This window comes from Dicentrarchus labrax, unplaced genomic scaffold, assembly GCF_905237075.1.
Source record: "Dicentrarchus labrax unplaced genomic scaffold, dlabrax2021, whole genome shotgun sequence".
Lineage (NCBI taxonomy): Eukaryota > Metazoa > Chordata > Actinopteri > Moronidae > Dicentrarchus > Dicentrarchus labrax.
Window position 1 is genome coordinate 2,431,907 of NW_026136709.1, and position 17,309 is coordinate 2,449,215.

The 17,309-nt window shown below is 41.5% G+C and overlaps 1 protein-coding gene across 1 annotated transcript in view; it reads left to right on the forward strand.

Moving 5' to 3' along the window:
• Window positions 1-17,309, forward strand: part of reck (reversion-inducing-cysteine-rich protein with kazal motifs) — an 84,666-nt gene that overhangs the window by 52,800 nt on the left and 14,557 nt on the right. Inside the window, exons 11-19 of the mRNA XM_051410227.1 lie at window positions 2,489-2,701; window positions 5,756-5,892; window positions 6,732-6,875; window positions 6,979-7,167; window positions 11,488-11,610; window positions 11,956-12,127; window positions 14,702-14,891; window positions 16,637-16,847; window positions 16,989-17,062. Coding sequence (XP_051266187.1) covers window positions 2,489-2,701; window positions 5,756-5,892; window positions 6,732-6,875; window positions 6,979-7,167; window positions 11,488-11,610; window positions 11,956-12,127; window positions 14,702-14,891; window positions 16,637-16,847; window positions 16,989-17,062 — 1,453 coding nt within the window. The remainder of the gene's footprint in view (window positions 1-2,488; window positions 2,702-5,755; window positions 5,893-6,731; window positions 6,876-6,978; window positions 7,168-11,487; window positions 11,611-11,955; window positions 12,128-14,701; window positions 14,892-16,636; window positions 16,848-16,988; window positions 17,063-17,309) is intronic.

A 17,309-nucleotide genomic window follows, 5' to 3' on the forward strand; every position in this document is an offset into this window, starting at 1 on the left:
ACGGATACGGCGTTTTCGGGGTGTGAAAACTGTATTTTTTGGAAACCATTCCCAGAGTGGGAAAATCCGAAAACGCCGGATTGCCCGGAGTCGTCTGGACGGCGATAATGGATTAGCCCTGCCTCTCTAGAAGCGTCATAACAACAACAACAATGGCGGACTACTACTACTTGTTTGTAAACAGCGCATGCTCCATGGCTTCTCTTCCGGTTTTAGTGTAGTGTGTGGCGGCGTCACAGCACCACATACAGGCCTGGCATATGTACTACAGCGTTTTGGGTTGTTTCAGTGAATCCGTGTGGACGCAGATATTTCTGGAAACGACTTTTACTGTTACGGATTTTTTTCAAAACAACATCGTATTGGGTGAGGCCGCGTATTCGTGAAGACAGGCCCTCAGAAAGTCTCTCTTTGGAGACATTCATAGTATTGCAAGATTGAAACAGAGAGAAAAAGTACCTTCACACCTCCACCCACCTGGCCAGTCACTGCTTGAAGTGGGTGCCTTTGTGGGATTCAGACGCTGTTCAACAAACTGACAAGCACTCCACATCTGGAGCACACTGAACTCATAATGGAAAACTGGGAAAACATTTACATTTGGCTTCATCACATGATGTACACTTGACACAAATTGTGCCAGGTTAATGGAGAATCTATTTATATTTATCAAATATATTAGAACATGTAATATGCTGCAAACAATAGCATACAGTTTATGTGTGGCCTATCTACACGCTGTAGCCTGCAAAGAATGGGTACGTTTGTTGTCTTGGTGGTAGTGCTAGCATCCAGGACCAGTACTGGGCTGTGAGGCAATTTTTACGTAGTGTCCACAGTCAGTATTGCAGCTCACATGACACCCTTGGGCCCGAAATGAGTCTGAGCATCACAAACACTTAGATATGATACATGTCACACACTTGTTATCACAAGTATAATCACAATTACCATCTGCTCCAACAAAAATGAAACATATCAAACTATCGTTGGTACAAATTTGGTTACATTTTGGTATCCGGTTCTCTCATTTAAGAGGATCAATTGGCAGAAATGGACTGTCTTGTTTCTACAGTAGCCCAGAACAGACAAACCAAACACTGGCTGTAGAGAGGACTTGTACTCGTATACACTTCACAGCCTGTTCTGATTCCTAGCTTGTCAAATACTGATGCCAGTGATGTTCAGTTACTTGCAATCTGCAACTTCACTGCTAGATGCCACTTAATCCTACACAATGGACCTTTAATACATACACTGTATATACAGTATAGCATGACTGTCTAATGCTGCCCATAGAGACGGATATGTTGGAAATTCTCTAATTGTACACTTTTAGACTAATCACAGTACAAATGGTGCTTCTTTTATTGTTGTCTTACATGCTTTAAGTTATGCATGTAAGTGTGTGTACTCGAATAGATGTGGGCATGATGCATACATTTGACCAGTAGCGGTTTTGGGCATGGCGCTCGAAGGGGGTCTCGCCCAGGGTGTCATTCAAGATAGAACTGCATTGCATTTGGCCATATGTCTACCATATTTGTTTTGTTGTGAGACATAAACATGCAGATAGTGAAAACAAATTTCCCTCCTGGACAATAAAGGCTATCTGTTTATCTAGATAGTAATGCAGTGCAATGCAACATTGTCAACAGTACAAGCAGATGTAATGTGTTAACAATTTGATTTTCATACCTCATTGGAAATCAATAAAAATAAATTGCTGCCTTGAAGGAAGGCAAAACAAAATAGAACAGTAAAGTTGTGATAGATGGGTTTTGTTCTTCTAAGCCTGAAAAAAAGGAACTGTTCCTTTGGAATTTTATTTGAAACAAAGATGAAGAACCCTGATTGTATGCGCTGCAGCAGGCCTGACTGAACTGCCATCCTCCATTACTGAAGTAGGGAAAGAGCTCTAGTGAGTTGCCATTAGTAAGAATTAGCTGATTGCCACATTTAACTTTGGTTCTGGAGGAAAACCACCATTTTGGGCTTAAATGAAGTTAAGCATCCAGGGTTTTACACAGGGTTTTACACACACACACACGCACGCACGCACGCACGCACGCACACACACACACACACACACACACACACACACACGGACACACAGTTGCTTCAAGATAAAAAAAGCATCCACTCATCAGCAGCAAATGATGGAACCACACCCAGGACTTTTGCCTGGAACCTTCTCCCTTTAAACCACCAATTAGCTGACTCACTTGAGACCAAACCCACCAATCAGACATCAAAGACACTTCCTGGTGCAGTCGAAGGGGAAACATAGTCCTCACATTACCCAGAGGGACTTGAGCTCCCTCTGTAAGGCCTGCAGAGCAGACGGCTACAAGGCTACAGTTTCCAGCAGACCTCGTCCTGCAAACAGCCGGAATGCTGCTTTTGTTCTGAGCACATATTTGTAAATCATTTCATATCATTTTTCATTTTTTAAATAGAAACCAACTTTTATTTCACATGTCCACAGACCGACGGAGCTCTTCCGTAGCTGTAACGTACAGTCAGACCAGGGCGCCATGAACGACATCAAGCTGTGGTCCAATGGGACAATCAAGATGCCCTTCATGAACATCCCCGTGCTGGACATCAGGAAGTGTCTGCCGGACATGTGGAAGGCCGTGGCCTGTTCCCTGCAGATCAAACCCTGCCACAGCAAGTCCAGAGGGAGTGTCATATGCAAGTATGTGTACTACTACCATTGTACAAGTGACAAGTTACTACCCAGTAGTAACTGACCTATGACCAATGTTGACAGATATTTTGACTTGTCAAACACAGGGATCATTAGTTGTTGCATTACATTCCAAAAGTTGCTGGAGTGAAGGCGTCATTAATGCTCTTACACCTGCTGTGACAAGTCAAAATGTCTGTTGTTCATTCACCCATAAAGAAACAAAAGTACTCTGATGCTGGCTGTCAAGGTTATTGCTAGATTCAAGCTAGCCAGATTTACTCAGCTAACCAAAATGAAAAGATAAACCCCATTCTGATTGGATTTAGTTTAGTAGGGTGTTTTTAACATCACCTCTGCTGGTCAGTAAAATTGTATGGCTAATGTTGTCACCCTCCTCCCAAAAAATACAGCCAAAATTACATGTACCTACTATTCTTCTGCAAACTTGCTGGTCCTTGTATTGTATTTTAAAGTGGATCTCTGAGATTTCTCCGCAGGAAAAACCACTTGTCCTTTTTTTTGTGCAAATGTAGAAGGTCCAAAGTTGTTTTCGCTAATCTGGAAACATGCTAAAACCAGCATATAGGCCAGTTTGGGAACCAATATCATGACAGAAAAAAATTAAAGCCATCATGAGAGATAGACCCTGTAGAAGCTCCTCAACTGGGCTGTTATAATCTGCTACAGGCAGGTAGGTTGAGGTTCCCCTGTGATAGACAGATGGTTGATCTAATCCCCTGCCTTCCCTGACCTGACCTGCACAGTTACTTTTCTTTCAAGCCTATATTTGTTTAAATTTTTTTATTAGTAGTTCCTGTTTTCAATGTACTTCATTAATGTCCAGGCAACTTTCACTGGATAAAATGTAGTTCATGTTCTTGATTATGTCATTTGAATAAAATTCTACATGACCTTTTTGTTATTAGCCTCCACAATAAAAAAATACCAAATGGTAGCATAATAGAAAAAGTTTGGCAAACCCCTGCAATAACCAATAACTATTACCTTTAACCATTATCTATAGTTACAATAGGCATTTACCACAAGATTCAACTGCAAATCTGCAGCATGTCAGGTCTGGTAGCAGAGAAAACCTTTCATTCCACATAGATGGCTCCTTTGAGTTTTTAAGCAGACTGTGTTTGTGAGCAGACAATGTTTTTGTATATTTGTCAAATGCTTCTGAGTGCAAAGACGTATCCCTACTTCCTTTTGTAATGCGTCTGTGTACAAGCAAAAGCAGACTAGAAAGCAACAAAGCAGCTTTCTCCAGGAGGAATCTAGCAGAGGAAAACTTCTCTAATCCCGGTCCCGACCTGGTTTCTTTAATCTGGGTAAATCTGGGTTAAATTGCATGCAGTGCATACCCCAACATCAAAATTTGTGTGCAGGTGATACGCTAGTCCTTCCCATTAACTTCTGTAGCTTTTGGACGTGCAGGAACATTTAAGGAAGAACCCTTTGTCATCATGGTAACATGTAAAGCGTCGCAGTTTGGCTTGCTTAGGTTTAGGGAAAGATCATAACCTAAATTAAATATGTATCGTAAATTAACTTACTCTTTGCTCCTTACTGGCATCTTGATTTCCCGGTTAATGTCCTGTTAAGGTTCTCACCCATCCTGGAAAATCTGGAAAACCTGGAAACAATAAAAAATATTCAAATGACCAAATATCCTGAAAATAATAATGTTGTCCTGGAAAATTTTATTTTAGCCCCTCACTTAGATTATGTAAGCCTAGCTTTGTATTTTGTTTGAAACTCTAGTGTTGGTAGGATAAACTGCGCAGTATGACACTTCAAAGTGGGTTTACCAGATGCAAAGCAGACAGAAAAATTCCCCTTTTTAATTTCTGCTCCTAGTGAAGAGCTGTTCACTCCCCTTGCAGCAGCCTATGGGCATCAAATCTATGTTGGAAATGCTGCAGATAGTCACAGCTACATACATACAGCTTAAATTCAAATTTACATTTGTTGTTGTGGTTGATAATTGTTAATCGTCCTATGCATCAAACACTTTGTTCCTCTTCTTTTAATTGGCTAAGTGAGAACTGATTTGAACTGTCATTTGTGCTCATGTATTGTAAAGAAAAACTCCTGAAAAAGGATTTCTTAAAAAGAGTGTGAACCCTGCCTGTGCTTGTCTGACCCATCAATTCCAGCCCAATCACCTCCTCCATACGCAGACTTTGTCGCTCGCACAGTATGGTTTGGTGTATCACCAGCATGCAAAATGGGACTTTGGCATATGCGCTGCACACAAGTGAGGCTGGGCTGCTAATCCCCTACCAGATTAAAACAGGTTTCTCATTCACGTGAGGTTGGAAAAAATCAGATTTATGCAAAAAGCCAACAGTAAAGTGGTTGCTTTAAAGTACAAACAGAGTTTTCCAAATTCTAGATTAAATCCAGCATCACGACAAGATGCAACATGATTATTTTTTGCTCACTACTGAAGACTTATTTTATGGATTTGGTTTGGTGTAATGTCTCTTAATTATTTGTCTTCAGCATAAATTTTGTGGTAATTTTTTTGGCATGTGTCTCTGTTTACCATTAATTACATGGTTTTCCCCAAAGGCACGAATTCAGTTTTCCCTCTGTCATTCCTCTCCTCCTCTCCATTCCCTCTCCTCGGCCCGTGCAGAATTAAAGCTGTGCAGTCAGTAATGAGTGATGAGAACATAAATCCATGTGCCTTGAATTTGATGGGCAGGTGGAGGCCCCGCCCTTCTCCCAGGATCTGCTGTGTCATGTCTGGAGTTTGTGTACCATTGTGTGTGTGCATACTGCATAACAGCATTCCGCCCCTTGGGCTGTAATGTCTTGTTCAGTCATTTGTCAGGTACAACCTTCCTCTCAGGTTTTAATCTCCCACTTGTCTTGAATGACATTACACCATCACACTGTACACATCCAGCTTCAGGCTGTTTGTGTTAGCAGAGCCTGTCTCTGCACTCCGGCCTTCAAAATTCTACATTTTAAACATAGAAGTAAGACATGACTGATTCTTATAGATGTGGTTCAAGCAGGCTTTTTTCTTCTGTTATCTGTCCTCAGGTCAGATTGTGTGGACATCCTGACCCAGTGTGGGGACAGGAAACGTTTCCATGAAGGACAAACTCCAGAGAGGATCTGTGAGCTGCTGTCGCCCATTGATGACCCTGAACGCTGCATCCCCCTCCACAGATACCTCAGTGAGTCACAACCATATACATACATACATATTCCTCAGTGGGGAGGCTTTCAATGCCTTTGAAGTTGTATTCTGTCCTGTAAGTGAGATGTAAAGGAGCTCAGTTATAGGTTGAAATGCCAACAAGATACAGTGTTGTATACTGCTTTCAGTCCTCCAAGAGCTCATGTAGCCAAATCTGCTGGTAATGGATTTGTGGCCACCAGGGGGCAGAGGAAGACAGAAGCTGACGGTCACTGTTAGCACTGACATTATAGCATACCATAAAGCTATTATGGCTTTCAGTTGGTTATTTTAGCAGACACAGAGCACCATTAGTGTCCCATTGGAGTTGTGTTTCAGGCCACCTGACAGGTTAAAGACCAATAGTCACCAACCTTTTAGCTAACTCTGTAACTTTGGTGCTGTGCAAGTAGTGGACAGTGAGTTTATTTGGTGAAAACAAGGTTAATGAGAGTGTTGAGACAAAGCTATTCAGTAAATGTGCCTGAAAACCAAAACAATGAGAAATGTCACTGTTTTGTTAGTCACAAGTAAGTACAGAGTTAGATCTTATAGTCCTAAACAAGTTATAATGTGCCTATCAACACATTTGCATTTTTGTACGCAGTGTTAAGTTAAAATAGTACATTTAGAGAGAAAAATGAATATTAGGAGCACTAGGAGGAGCCAGAGGAACATCTCTGTCTCTTCTACTGTCAGGATATAGTGAAAGTTTCAGCAAAAATGAAAAAAAAAGTTATTTTTATAAAAGTTACCTAGTGCAGCTTTGATTTTGTTTTTTACATTTCCATATATCCACCCCTCACATACACCCCTACCCCTTCACACGCCTTCCAGCCCCCAGTTCCCTAGGCAACAATATCGTTGAGGAGGTCATCCATCCATGCAATCCCAACCCCTGCCCCAGCAACCACTTATGCCAGGTCAACAGGAAGGGCTGCCTTGATGAACTCAACTGTCAGCCATACCTCTGTGTGCCAGGTATGACCAGCTACTGCATGGCTTAACTGTGTTCAAGAGTCTAAAAACTATAGCCTGGCAGTAATTTGTGTGTGTGTGTGTGTGTGTGTGTGTGTGTCTTCAGGCTGTAAACTGGGCGAGGCCTCTGAGTTTCTGGTGCAGCAAGATGCTCGTATCCAGGTGCCGACTCGCGCCGGTCCTGCCGGGTGCTTTGAGGTCTGCAGCTGTGGTCCCAGTGGGCGTCTGGAGAACTGCTTGGAGATGCCCTGTGTGGACACCAACAAGCCCTGCATCATAGGAGGACAGAGGAAGAGTAAGACCTCCCTCATGTCTGTCGGAATGTCAAAATAGTTTCCAAAGGCCCCATAAAAGACTGACAAGAAATATTTAAAAGTCTTAGATACAGCAGTACACATCTCAGGAACTTAACTCTTTAACAAAAAATGCTGGTTATGTGTAATGAGATATCTCATGAAATAAGTAATTGGATTCATCACTTCCTGTAGAGAGGAGACTAAAATTTGGACAAGTATGATTTATCTACAGCTTTTTAGTGAGAGCAGTGGGGCACTGCTCTCTTCATGCCATGTAGTTTCATTAAAAGTTAGGAGGTTTGGGGGGACAGTTGTGCAAAAACATGCAACTTCAATACCAGAGATCACTCTGTTGCACCCTGGCCCCTACCAACAGCCAGTGTCACTTGATATTTGGGTCACATTAAGTTCAACCTATGTATGTATTTGTGTGTGTTGATATAAGGAATATTATTGACAGCATGTATCCTGTTAAGTTCCTGCAGTTAGTTGCACCGGTATGTTTTTATTAGTGTATAATCACCTGAATATAGGAATCATTGTGCTTTTGTTACCGTAGAATGAGCTGTTTATCTACAGACGCCATGGGTTGCCTTCAGTGGCGTCATGTTGAACTGCAATGTTTCTACAGTAGCCCAGGATGGACAAACCAAACACTGGCTCTAGATAGAGCCTGTTCTTTTTTTTTGCGAGTTTCACTGCCATTGTAGTTTCTCCAACACACACAGGAGGTAGAGCAGGTCGCCTACTAATCAGAAGGTTGGCGGTTCAATCCCCGGCTCCTCCCACAGCATGTGGAAATGTTCTTGAGCAAGATACTGAACCCCAAATTGCTCTAGATGCGATATACCATCAGTGTGAATGAGTAAAATGTTTCTGTTTTTAAGATAAGCCTTTGCCATCACTGTATAAATGTGCATGAATGGGTGAATGTGGCATGTAGTGTAAAGCTCTCTGAGTGATGGGAAGACTAGAAGTTGCTATGTAGGTACAGTCCATTCACCATATACAAGCTGTTCTCATTCCCAGGTCGTCAAACACAGACGCCAGCGGTGTTCAGTTAGTTTCAATATGCAACTTCACTGCTAGATGACACTAATTTTAAGGCCTAAAATTGAGATTATCAGATTGAAGTCTGCAATTGTCGGAGTGATCCAGTCGCAGTCTAATAGAAAAACAATACTGTGTATTTAAGAAACAAAAAATGTAATCAATCATCAAACTCCTCTTCCCAACCAGTTACACAGCACTGCATCAATTCGTTTGCAGATGAAGTAGTAATATTCCAGTGAAGATGAATGAGTTGTGGTTCTTTTCAAATGAGGCACTGAGGCTCAGAATGTCCTCTAAGGTGGTGACTGAGGCAGAATGGATTCATCTGTCCCACAGGCCGTGTCAGTGACTGCTGTTACACCTGGATCAGAGCAGGAACCTCAGGGAGTCATTATTATCAGACTGTAGTCAACAGAGAAACTAGAGAGAAAATATAGGCACTGTAGGAGTTCATATACCACCCATATGATATGAAGACAAGCGTGTTGACTGATATTTGTGAATTAATGCACAAGTAAAAGAATCAGTTGCCCACCTGGTATCACGCCTAAACATGTAATACGCAGTCAACTTAGCAAAATAAATATGCAACGTCCAGTTACACTTTCAAAATAGTCGCAGTTTGGTTTTGTCTCCAAAACTACCTGGTTAGGTCTAGCAAGAGATTGTAAGTTACATTTCATATTTGATGTAAGTTAAGTACGTTATACCCATCCATCCAGCCTGTCGTCCTCCCTATGCAGACCCTCTTTATACTGCACTTTCATACATGTGTGTACTTTTCACATCTAGGTGAGGCAAAACGTGACACTGACACGGTTTCCAGTTCTCCTTATACCTCCATAATGAACATTTATCGTACAATCACATTAAAACACAACCTGAGAACGATACAGTCATACAAGTCTGTTTTTACGTTCCCAGTATCTTACTAAAGTTTCGGTCATACCAGCATTTAACCAGCCAACTTCAAAAAACATGCCACTGTCATTTTTTAAATTGCCACCATTTAATGAACATTTAAAGATCCTCACATTGTGGCTTTAATTTTTTTTAATGAGCACACATTCACTCCATTTAATTATTAATCTTGAGTTGTTTCGCCCCAGGTTTATTGCTCTTCGAGCTGTGTTGTTTTATGTTTGTTTTCACCTGCATGTCTGAGGAGGAGTGATCTGCTCTTCTCTTATTGAAGACAGATGTTTGGTTTAAATTGGACACACGCTGTTCTGTTTTGTGTAGAGCCAGGCTCCATTCAAAATTCTGCCAATTTAATGTTCTGTTGCCTAACAACACACATCACTTCACAGAATTTGAAGAGCCTCTCAGTTCAGCAGGTTTATGTTTCACCAGTTCACATTTCAACCAAATCACTGAAACGGTTAACTCATTCTAAGCAGATGGGAAGAGAGGTTACTTGAAAGGTAGCCAAGGATGATAAATGCTTTGTCATTATCCACTCCTCTTAATTCAGTCTTTTGAATTTGTTTGCACTGCAGTCATCTTGTTGACTGTTGACAGCAAGGTAAAACATGTTGCGAGGAGCACATTTTTGCTTTGAGTGCTGGGAAGCTTTCTGTAGCTTGTTACTACATCATTTTCCACAAAGATGCACCATGGTAGGTGGTAGCATATTTCTTTCCTTTTTTGAAAGACCAATTGGACATTGCATATTTATTCATGCTAATTTGAGCGCCAGCCACCACAATGTCTCTGTGTTCTCTCCCCTCATTTCCTCATTTATATTGAGCAAGACTTATTAGATCACTTTCACCAACCTTTCAGCATGGTTCATTGGTTTCTGTTATAAACATCATTTTAGAGGGGGGTGTTGTGGTTAGTGGAGAGCTTCAGGGCACCCTGTAAAGCTAAAGCTGATGTAAATAAAGGCTTTGAAAAGTGGCTGTAATGTCATGTCATTCTGTCTGAATGGGGCTTTGGTTTGCCGTGAAGTTCCCCTAACTGTTAGCATGACAGCTTCTCTTCAATGTGCATCAGCAGACGTTCTGACTAATACAGAATATATATAACATATAACATCCACAAATAAGAAAACAACATGTATAAGCAACATGTAGCATTTTCATTTATTTTAAATATTTAAACCCCTTTATTGTTGAACATGCATTTTAAAAAAGCTAAATTTTCTGGTGGAACATGAGAAATGGTAGTGAGGTTGGCTTTCTGTGGGTGCAAATATTCCCCAGGCTTATCCAGAATTTTAAACGGATGAATATTTAATGTAACAGAAAAGAAGTACAGCAGCAGGGCAGTAATAGCAGTAATAAATCACTGCTCTCGTGTAGGAATGAGTAAATTAATAATTGTTCTTGATATGAATAATAAGTAATAAGTCAAATACCTGTAGCACTAGATGTATCATATTGATACTGGGGGGGTTGGGGGCGGATACCAACTTTATGGGTCTTTGGTATATTAATTTCTCACATGCTTAAGGTTCATTGGTTTGTGCTTTTTCCATACCTACAAATATAAGACATATATTATTCACTCCCCTGCCCAGCTAGTGTTCAGCACAGAGTCGCTGACCCACATTAAACTCCTGTATTATTCCCATATTTTAGTGTGTCTTTAGTGTCACAGCTTGAGCGTGAGGCAGCAGGGGAAGGAGGACCCAAATGCAGCTAAAACAGGCAGATTCAATTCAATTCAATTTTATTTGTATTGTGCCAATTCATGACAGAAGTTATCTCAGGACACTTTTCAAATAGAGCAGGTCTAGACCGAACTCTTTATAACATTATTTACAGAGACCCAACAGTACCACCATGAGCAAGCACTTGGCGCCGGCAGCAAGGAAAAATGTTCTTTTAAGAGACAGAAACCTCGGACAGACCCCGGCTCTAGGTGGGTGGTCGTCTGCCTCGACCAGATCATATTGGGTCAGTGATTTATTGCCAAAGTGAAGGCAGGTACATCTACAAGTAGGGGTCAGGTTCTGTTCAGGTGACACAAAGAACCATGAAAACTGTGACAAGTCTGCTCACACCACAAATACACAAATAACCGAATCAGTATCCAGTATTCACCATCTTCTCTGTCATCCGACAATAGCCAAGTCATCAGAAAAAAAAGGATTTAACACTCCCTAACTTCAGTAGTTTCACTGATTAATTAGCTGTACATGTTTTAGCAGAAATGTCTCTGAAGGCCCTATTTTGGAATGTAAGTCATTAAATCCTAAACATACAGCAACACCTTGTTCATATGTTCTGCTGTTCTCTTGCTGTGTGCGTTTCCACCAGGCCACGGGACGTCTTTCAGGGTCGACTGCCACCACTGTTCCTGCTTCGCTGGTGACACCATCTGCTCCACAAGAGAATGTCTCAGCTTCGACAGCTCCGATGAGGACCGCCGACAATTTACCGGTCCGTCTGTGTATTTGCTTGTCACGTTCCATGTGTCTGCCAGTCTTTGACCAATGTAATGGTTTGAACCTGATTTCGGTCATTTCAGATGAGGTTGGTCAAACACTAAAAGGGTCTAGAAACTTGAAGGTTGCTTAATAGAGTCCCTGACACTCAATCCGATTTTTATGGCCAGGTTTTTTTCATATGTAGCATTCTACGTCAGCATTCTGTGTCTGCCCTCAACCCAGCTTGATCAGGCATACAGATTTGTGCAAAAAAACTCAAGTTGTGATACTTTTGAATACTTTTCTCCCTCACAGTAGTTGTCATCTGTCCCTCTGTCCTCCTCCCGTCCTCCTCCAGGTCTTCCCTGTAACTGTCCGGACCGCTTCGTCCCAGTGTGTGCCTCCAATGGGCGGACCTATCCCAGCGCCTGTGTGGCTCGCTGTATGGGATTCAAGGACTTTGAATTTGCCTTTGGCTTGTGCCGGCTCAGTAACCCCTGTGCCAACAAACCCTGTGAGAGAAACCAGAGGTAGGTTCACAGTTTTGCAGTCATAGGCCTGTTTTCCACCAACAGAGAACCTGTTCCAGTTCAAGCACCTTGTTGAACCGCATTCCAACCAAAACTAAATTGGTTCAGAACTAGAAAAGGTGGTTCCCCAAAAGAAATTGCAGGTTTTCTTTGGGAACCAATATTCTACAGGTCTCTGTATATTGTGCAGCACCCTCTGTTGATGATGCATCCAATTACTATGGTTCCACTCAAAACCATTGGGCTGATGGGTAGATAGCACCAAGTTTCCGAGAATCTTGAACCGGTTCAAAAACCAGAGCTTATTTGGTGGAAAAACACTTTCAGTGTGCTTGCTGGTGACAACAGGCACCAACCAATCAACACTAAGGAAAAACCTTCCACCTGAAAACGCCTGTTGTTTCCTGTTGAACTACAGTGAGGCCTTTCTTTAAACCAAGCTTATATTAAAGACGGGTCCGCAGGGCGGCTGTAGCTGAGAGGCACAGCGGGTCGTTCCTTAATCGTAAGGTTGTGGGTTTGATCCCCGGCTCCTGGTGCCACATGTCGAAGTATCCTTGAGCAAGATACTGAACCCCAAATTGCTCCCAATACCGTGCATCAGTGTGTGAATGTGTATGAATGTTAGTTTCTGTTCGATGGACTTTGCCATCACTGAGTGAATGTGTGTGAAAGGGTGAATGTGGCACGTAGTGTAAAAGCACTTTGAGTGGTCAGAAGACTAGAAAGGCGCTGTACAAGTACAGGTCCATTTACCATTTACCATTCCCAACTTTGACTGTTTCGAGGGATTTAAGGATTCAAGAATGTGTTCATCCCATGTACAAGTAATATGTGTAGTGTGTGCTGTGCTGAAGGACTAGTGTGAAAAATAAGTATAAGACAAGCGAAATATAAAAGATACAATAAAAATAAAAATGTATAAAAATAAATTCAAGGTAAAAAGTAAAACGATGTGAAAATCTAAATTGTAAGACCTCACCCTGTTTTCTGATCCGTTCATTTTACAGTCATCCCACCCACAAACTAACACACATAAACACAAACACATAGGCAGATTTACCACGTTCACTAACACCCCATGATGACGTCTGTTATCTTGCAGCATAAACTTTCATAAACTCTTTTTCCTGGCTCTGTGTTCAAAGACTGAACGCACACACACACACGAGTGGAGGTATGTGTGGAGACTTGGTGGTTGCTATGGTGATAGAGCTGCGTTTCTTTGTTTGTTTAGAGGGAAGGGTGCTTTGCCTTTTTATTGCAGCTTTTTTACCAAAATATAGTCCTGAGTGAATGTTGTGTATTGGTAGTCTGAAGCTCCTCACCTGGTCTCACAAAATTCAATTCAATTTCAATTTTATTTGTAAAATATATAAAATAAAATGGCTCCTGTTCTACTTTTAGAGACTATAGGAACCACAAGTAGCCCAGCATTCAGAGAACGTAGTGTTCTAGAGGGGTAATAGGGTACTATGAGCTCTTTAAGATATGAAGGGGTCTGACCATGAAGAGCTTTATAGGTGTGGAGGAGGATTTTAAATTCTATTCTACATTTTACAGGGAGCCAGTGCAGAGAAGCTAGTACAGGAGAGATGTGATCTCTTTTTCTAGTTCCTGTCAGTACTCGTGCTGCAGCGTTCTGAATTAATTGGAGCGTTTTAATGGACTTATTGGGGCAACCTGATAATAAAGAGTTGCAGTAATCCAGCCTTGAAGTAACAAATGCATGGATTAGTTTTTCTGCATCTGTCTGTGATAGTATGTGTCTAATTTTTCTAATATTACGTAAATGAAAGAAGGCACTCCTGGAGGTCTGCTTTATGTGGGAAAAGATAACTCCAAGATTCCTGACAGTGGTGCTAGAGGCCAAGGTAATGCCATCTAGAGTAACTATATCATTAGACAGTGAGTCTCTGATTAATTTCATCGGGCTTGATCGATAGATATAGCTGGGTATTCAATTCAGTTCAATTCAATTTTATTTGTATAGCGCCAATTTATAACAGAAGTTATCTCAGGACACTTTCAAATAGAGCAGGTCTAGACCGAACTCCTGGGTGGTCATCTGTCTCGACCAGTTGGGGTGAGAGGGAGAGAGAGAGAGAGAGAGAGAGAGAGAGAGAGACACAGACAGACAGACAGACGATGCAGCACTAAGATCTAATAATACAAGTACAGAGACAAGTCCATTGTCAGAAGCAGTCAGAAGGTCATTATTAACTTTAACCAGAGCTGTCTCTGTGCTGTGATGAACTCTAAATCCTGACTGAAAATCCTCAAATAAGCTATTGTTATGTAGAAAGTCACACAACTCTTTGGTGACTACTTTCTCCAGAATCTTAGAGAGGAAGGGGAGGTTAGAGATTGGTCTATAATGAAATAAGGAAAAAGAGCAGTGTAGATGGAAATAAATAGATAGATAGAAAGGAATATATATCTTGACTTAATGACTTAATAATAGATTTTGCAGCATATAAAGTTTGAATATACATCTTTGGTTTTTACAAGTAGCATAAATCCTTGTATATCGTGTGTGTGTGTGTGTGTGTGTGTGTGTGTGTGTGTCTCCAGGTGTATCCCGAAGTATCGCGTGTGTCTGAGTGACTCATCCGACTGCGTGCAGCACGAGTGTGTTGGCCGGCCGACGCCCTGCGATAAGAGCAGTGTGGAGCCAGCCTGTGATACTGATGGCCTGGTCCACCCCAGTGTGTGCCAGCTTCAGCAGGCTGGGAAAACCCTGGCCTACATGGGCCACTGCCAGGTAGGTTACACAGGAGTGCACACACACGGGAGGCAGCGGGGCTCAATGGCCGCTGTCTTCATGTTTAGAAACAGAAATGAGTCCTAAAACCCTGAAAAGAGTTAGCATTTTAGCACCAGTTCCCTCTCCTCGAAGTCAATCGCTTTTTTGCTTAGATGCCTGAAATAAGGTCCATGGTTAACACACCTTTTTGTTGTATGACATAAAATACGTCAGTAAATACCCTACTACTGAATTCTGAAGCTTTTACACGTCTTAAAAAAGGCGGTTGCTACCAAGTGGCTAAATGAGAAATTTTGTGGGGAGTAGCAGAAAAGTAATATAACTAATAGTGTCACTAATTACCGGCAGGGAGTAATGAGTAAAGTGAAATGAGTAATATATTACATTTTTGGAGTAATTAGCCCAGCACTGGAAATCAGCGTGATGTCCAATGTGGTGTCTATGTACAGTATACAGTAGAGTGTAAGAAAAAAACAAAAAATATATCGTAATATTTTGTTAGGTGATATATAACCCCCAGCTGCTAGATATCAGTGTTGAAACAGGTTTTTTTTATTGGAACATATTGCCTTGCTTACAGTAGCCTATTGACACATAACCCCTGTATCGTGATACGTATCAAATCAACAGATTTTTGCCAACACACAGCACCTTGCTCTTTGTCATGTTGGCCGTTTGCCTGATGAAGTCCCGGTAGTGGTGAAACACTGCCGTTTTCAATCAAAAACATTTTTTGGGGAGCTAAATCCAATGTGAGCACGCTGTACTTTTTTCCTTCCATTGTTGTCATTGAACCTGTCCTGCACCTGGTCTAAATATAGGATGGGACGAGCACACAATTACCACTCTCATCTTGACAAGTATAACCATACTGCCATGATATTTAAACTAGTTATCCAGCAATCTTAACGTTACACCCTCATGAAGGGGGAAGGTATGAGGTTAGGGGTTAGAACCTATTTTTAGAAATTGTCAAAATTGCATCAGAGGTAGAGATATTGTGACTTTTAGTCCCTCATATGGATCAAGTTCCAAAAATGCCGGATCTTACATTTCCACTAATGCACCTCAGTAGTGTCCTCCATTAAACCCTGCCTGCCTGGTAGATGCCCATGTCTTTCAAAATGACATATTTGTAATTCAGACTTTTTGTTATAAATTCATAGTGGCCAAGTCCAAGCTGAGGTAACCCTGATGACATCACTATGATGTCATCAAGGTTGTTCTCTCAGACTTTACGGAGCTCCACTAGAGTCACAGAAGAAGAACAAATGATAATTTGTGACCTCTGAATCAGTATGTGTCAAATAACTGTCTTACCTCACCTTTTTCAGTCACATCTCATGGTCTTCATCAGTGAATGGTATCTTCGAACTGAGATGGGGATCACAACTAACTATGAATTATTATGAATGCAAACATTTTGAACCCCTGATTTTACTCTAGCACCACTTAAGACCAACAAATTCATCATTTGAGACCTGAGCTAAATGATCTGGTCTTAGTTTGTGCAATGCTTTTGTACAGTGGAGATGAATGGACTTGTAGCCAGGAGAAGTTGTCAGTAAGGCTTTCCATTTTTATGTCGATGTATTAACGCGTTTGGCCTAATGGTAACACCAGAGGAACAAATAATCAAATACCAGAACACCAAGTTTGTTTAATTTATATAAGTACAATCATTAAGATATGTAATGTGAAGGAAGAAAAACATATATGAAATATATTTGCTCTGTTGTCAGGATGCCTGTAGGAAGCCTCAGCAGGTTTGTGGCCACAACGGAGAGACCTACAGCACAGTGTGTGACGCCTACTCTGACCGCGTGGCCGTGGACTACGAGGGCCCCTGCCACGCCGTTGGAGCAGTGTCAGATGTGGCCCCCGATTCTGCGTGCAGCTTGATTCGCTGTCCGCCTCTGTCCACTCCTGGCTGCAGGCCTGTCACCCCACCTGGTTGGTGCACTACAAGTATTTTTGCAGTGAACGTCAGACTTTGTTCACCTCACTTGATGGCTCTTCCTTATATGACATGCACATAGAGTTAGTTTCTGAAGGTTGCACTGAAATAATCCATGACGTCTGACCTGTTTGCAGGAGCCTGTTGTCCAATATGTGCCAGCATGCTGCAAATCCTCTGGAACAAAGAGCAGATGAACACTTTCTCTAAGGTACGAACAGCTCACATTCACTGTCCAGCAGTTCCAGTACTGTAATGCTCAGCAGTGAATAACAGTGTTGAGAGTTATAGTCTTATTATATAGTTATTATTGTTCCACAATATATTTTTTGAAAACTGAGTATAAGGATAGCTGTTTTGAGAACAAGATTTTAGTTCAACAATGTTCTCTGTGTGGATGCTGCTGGTGGTGTTAGATGTAATTACAGATGTTGACCACTTGGGGGAGCTATAAATCT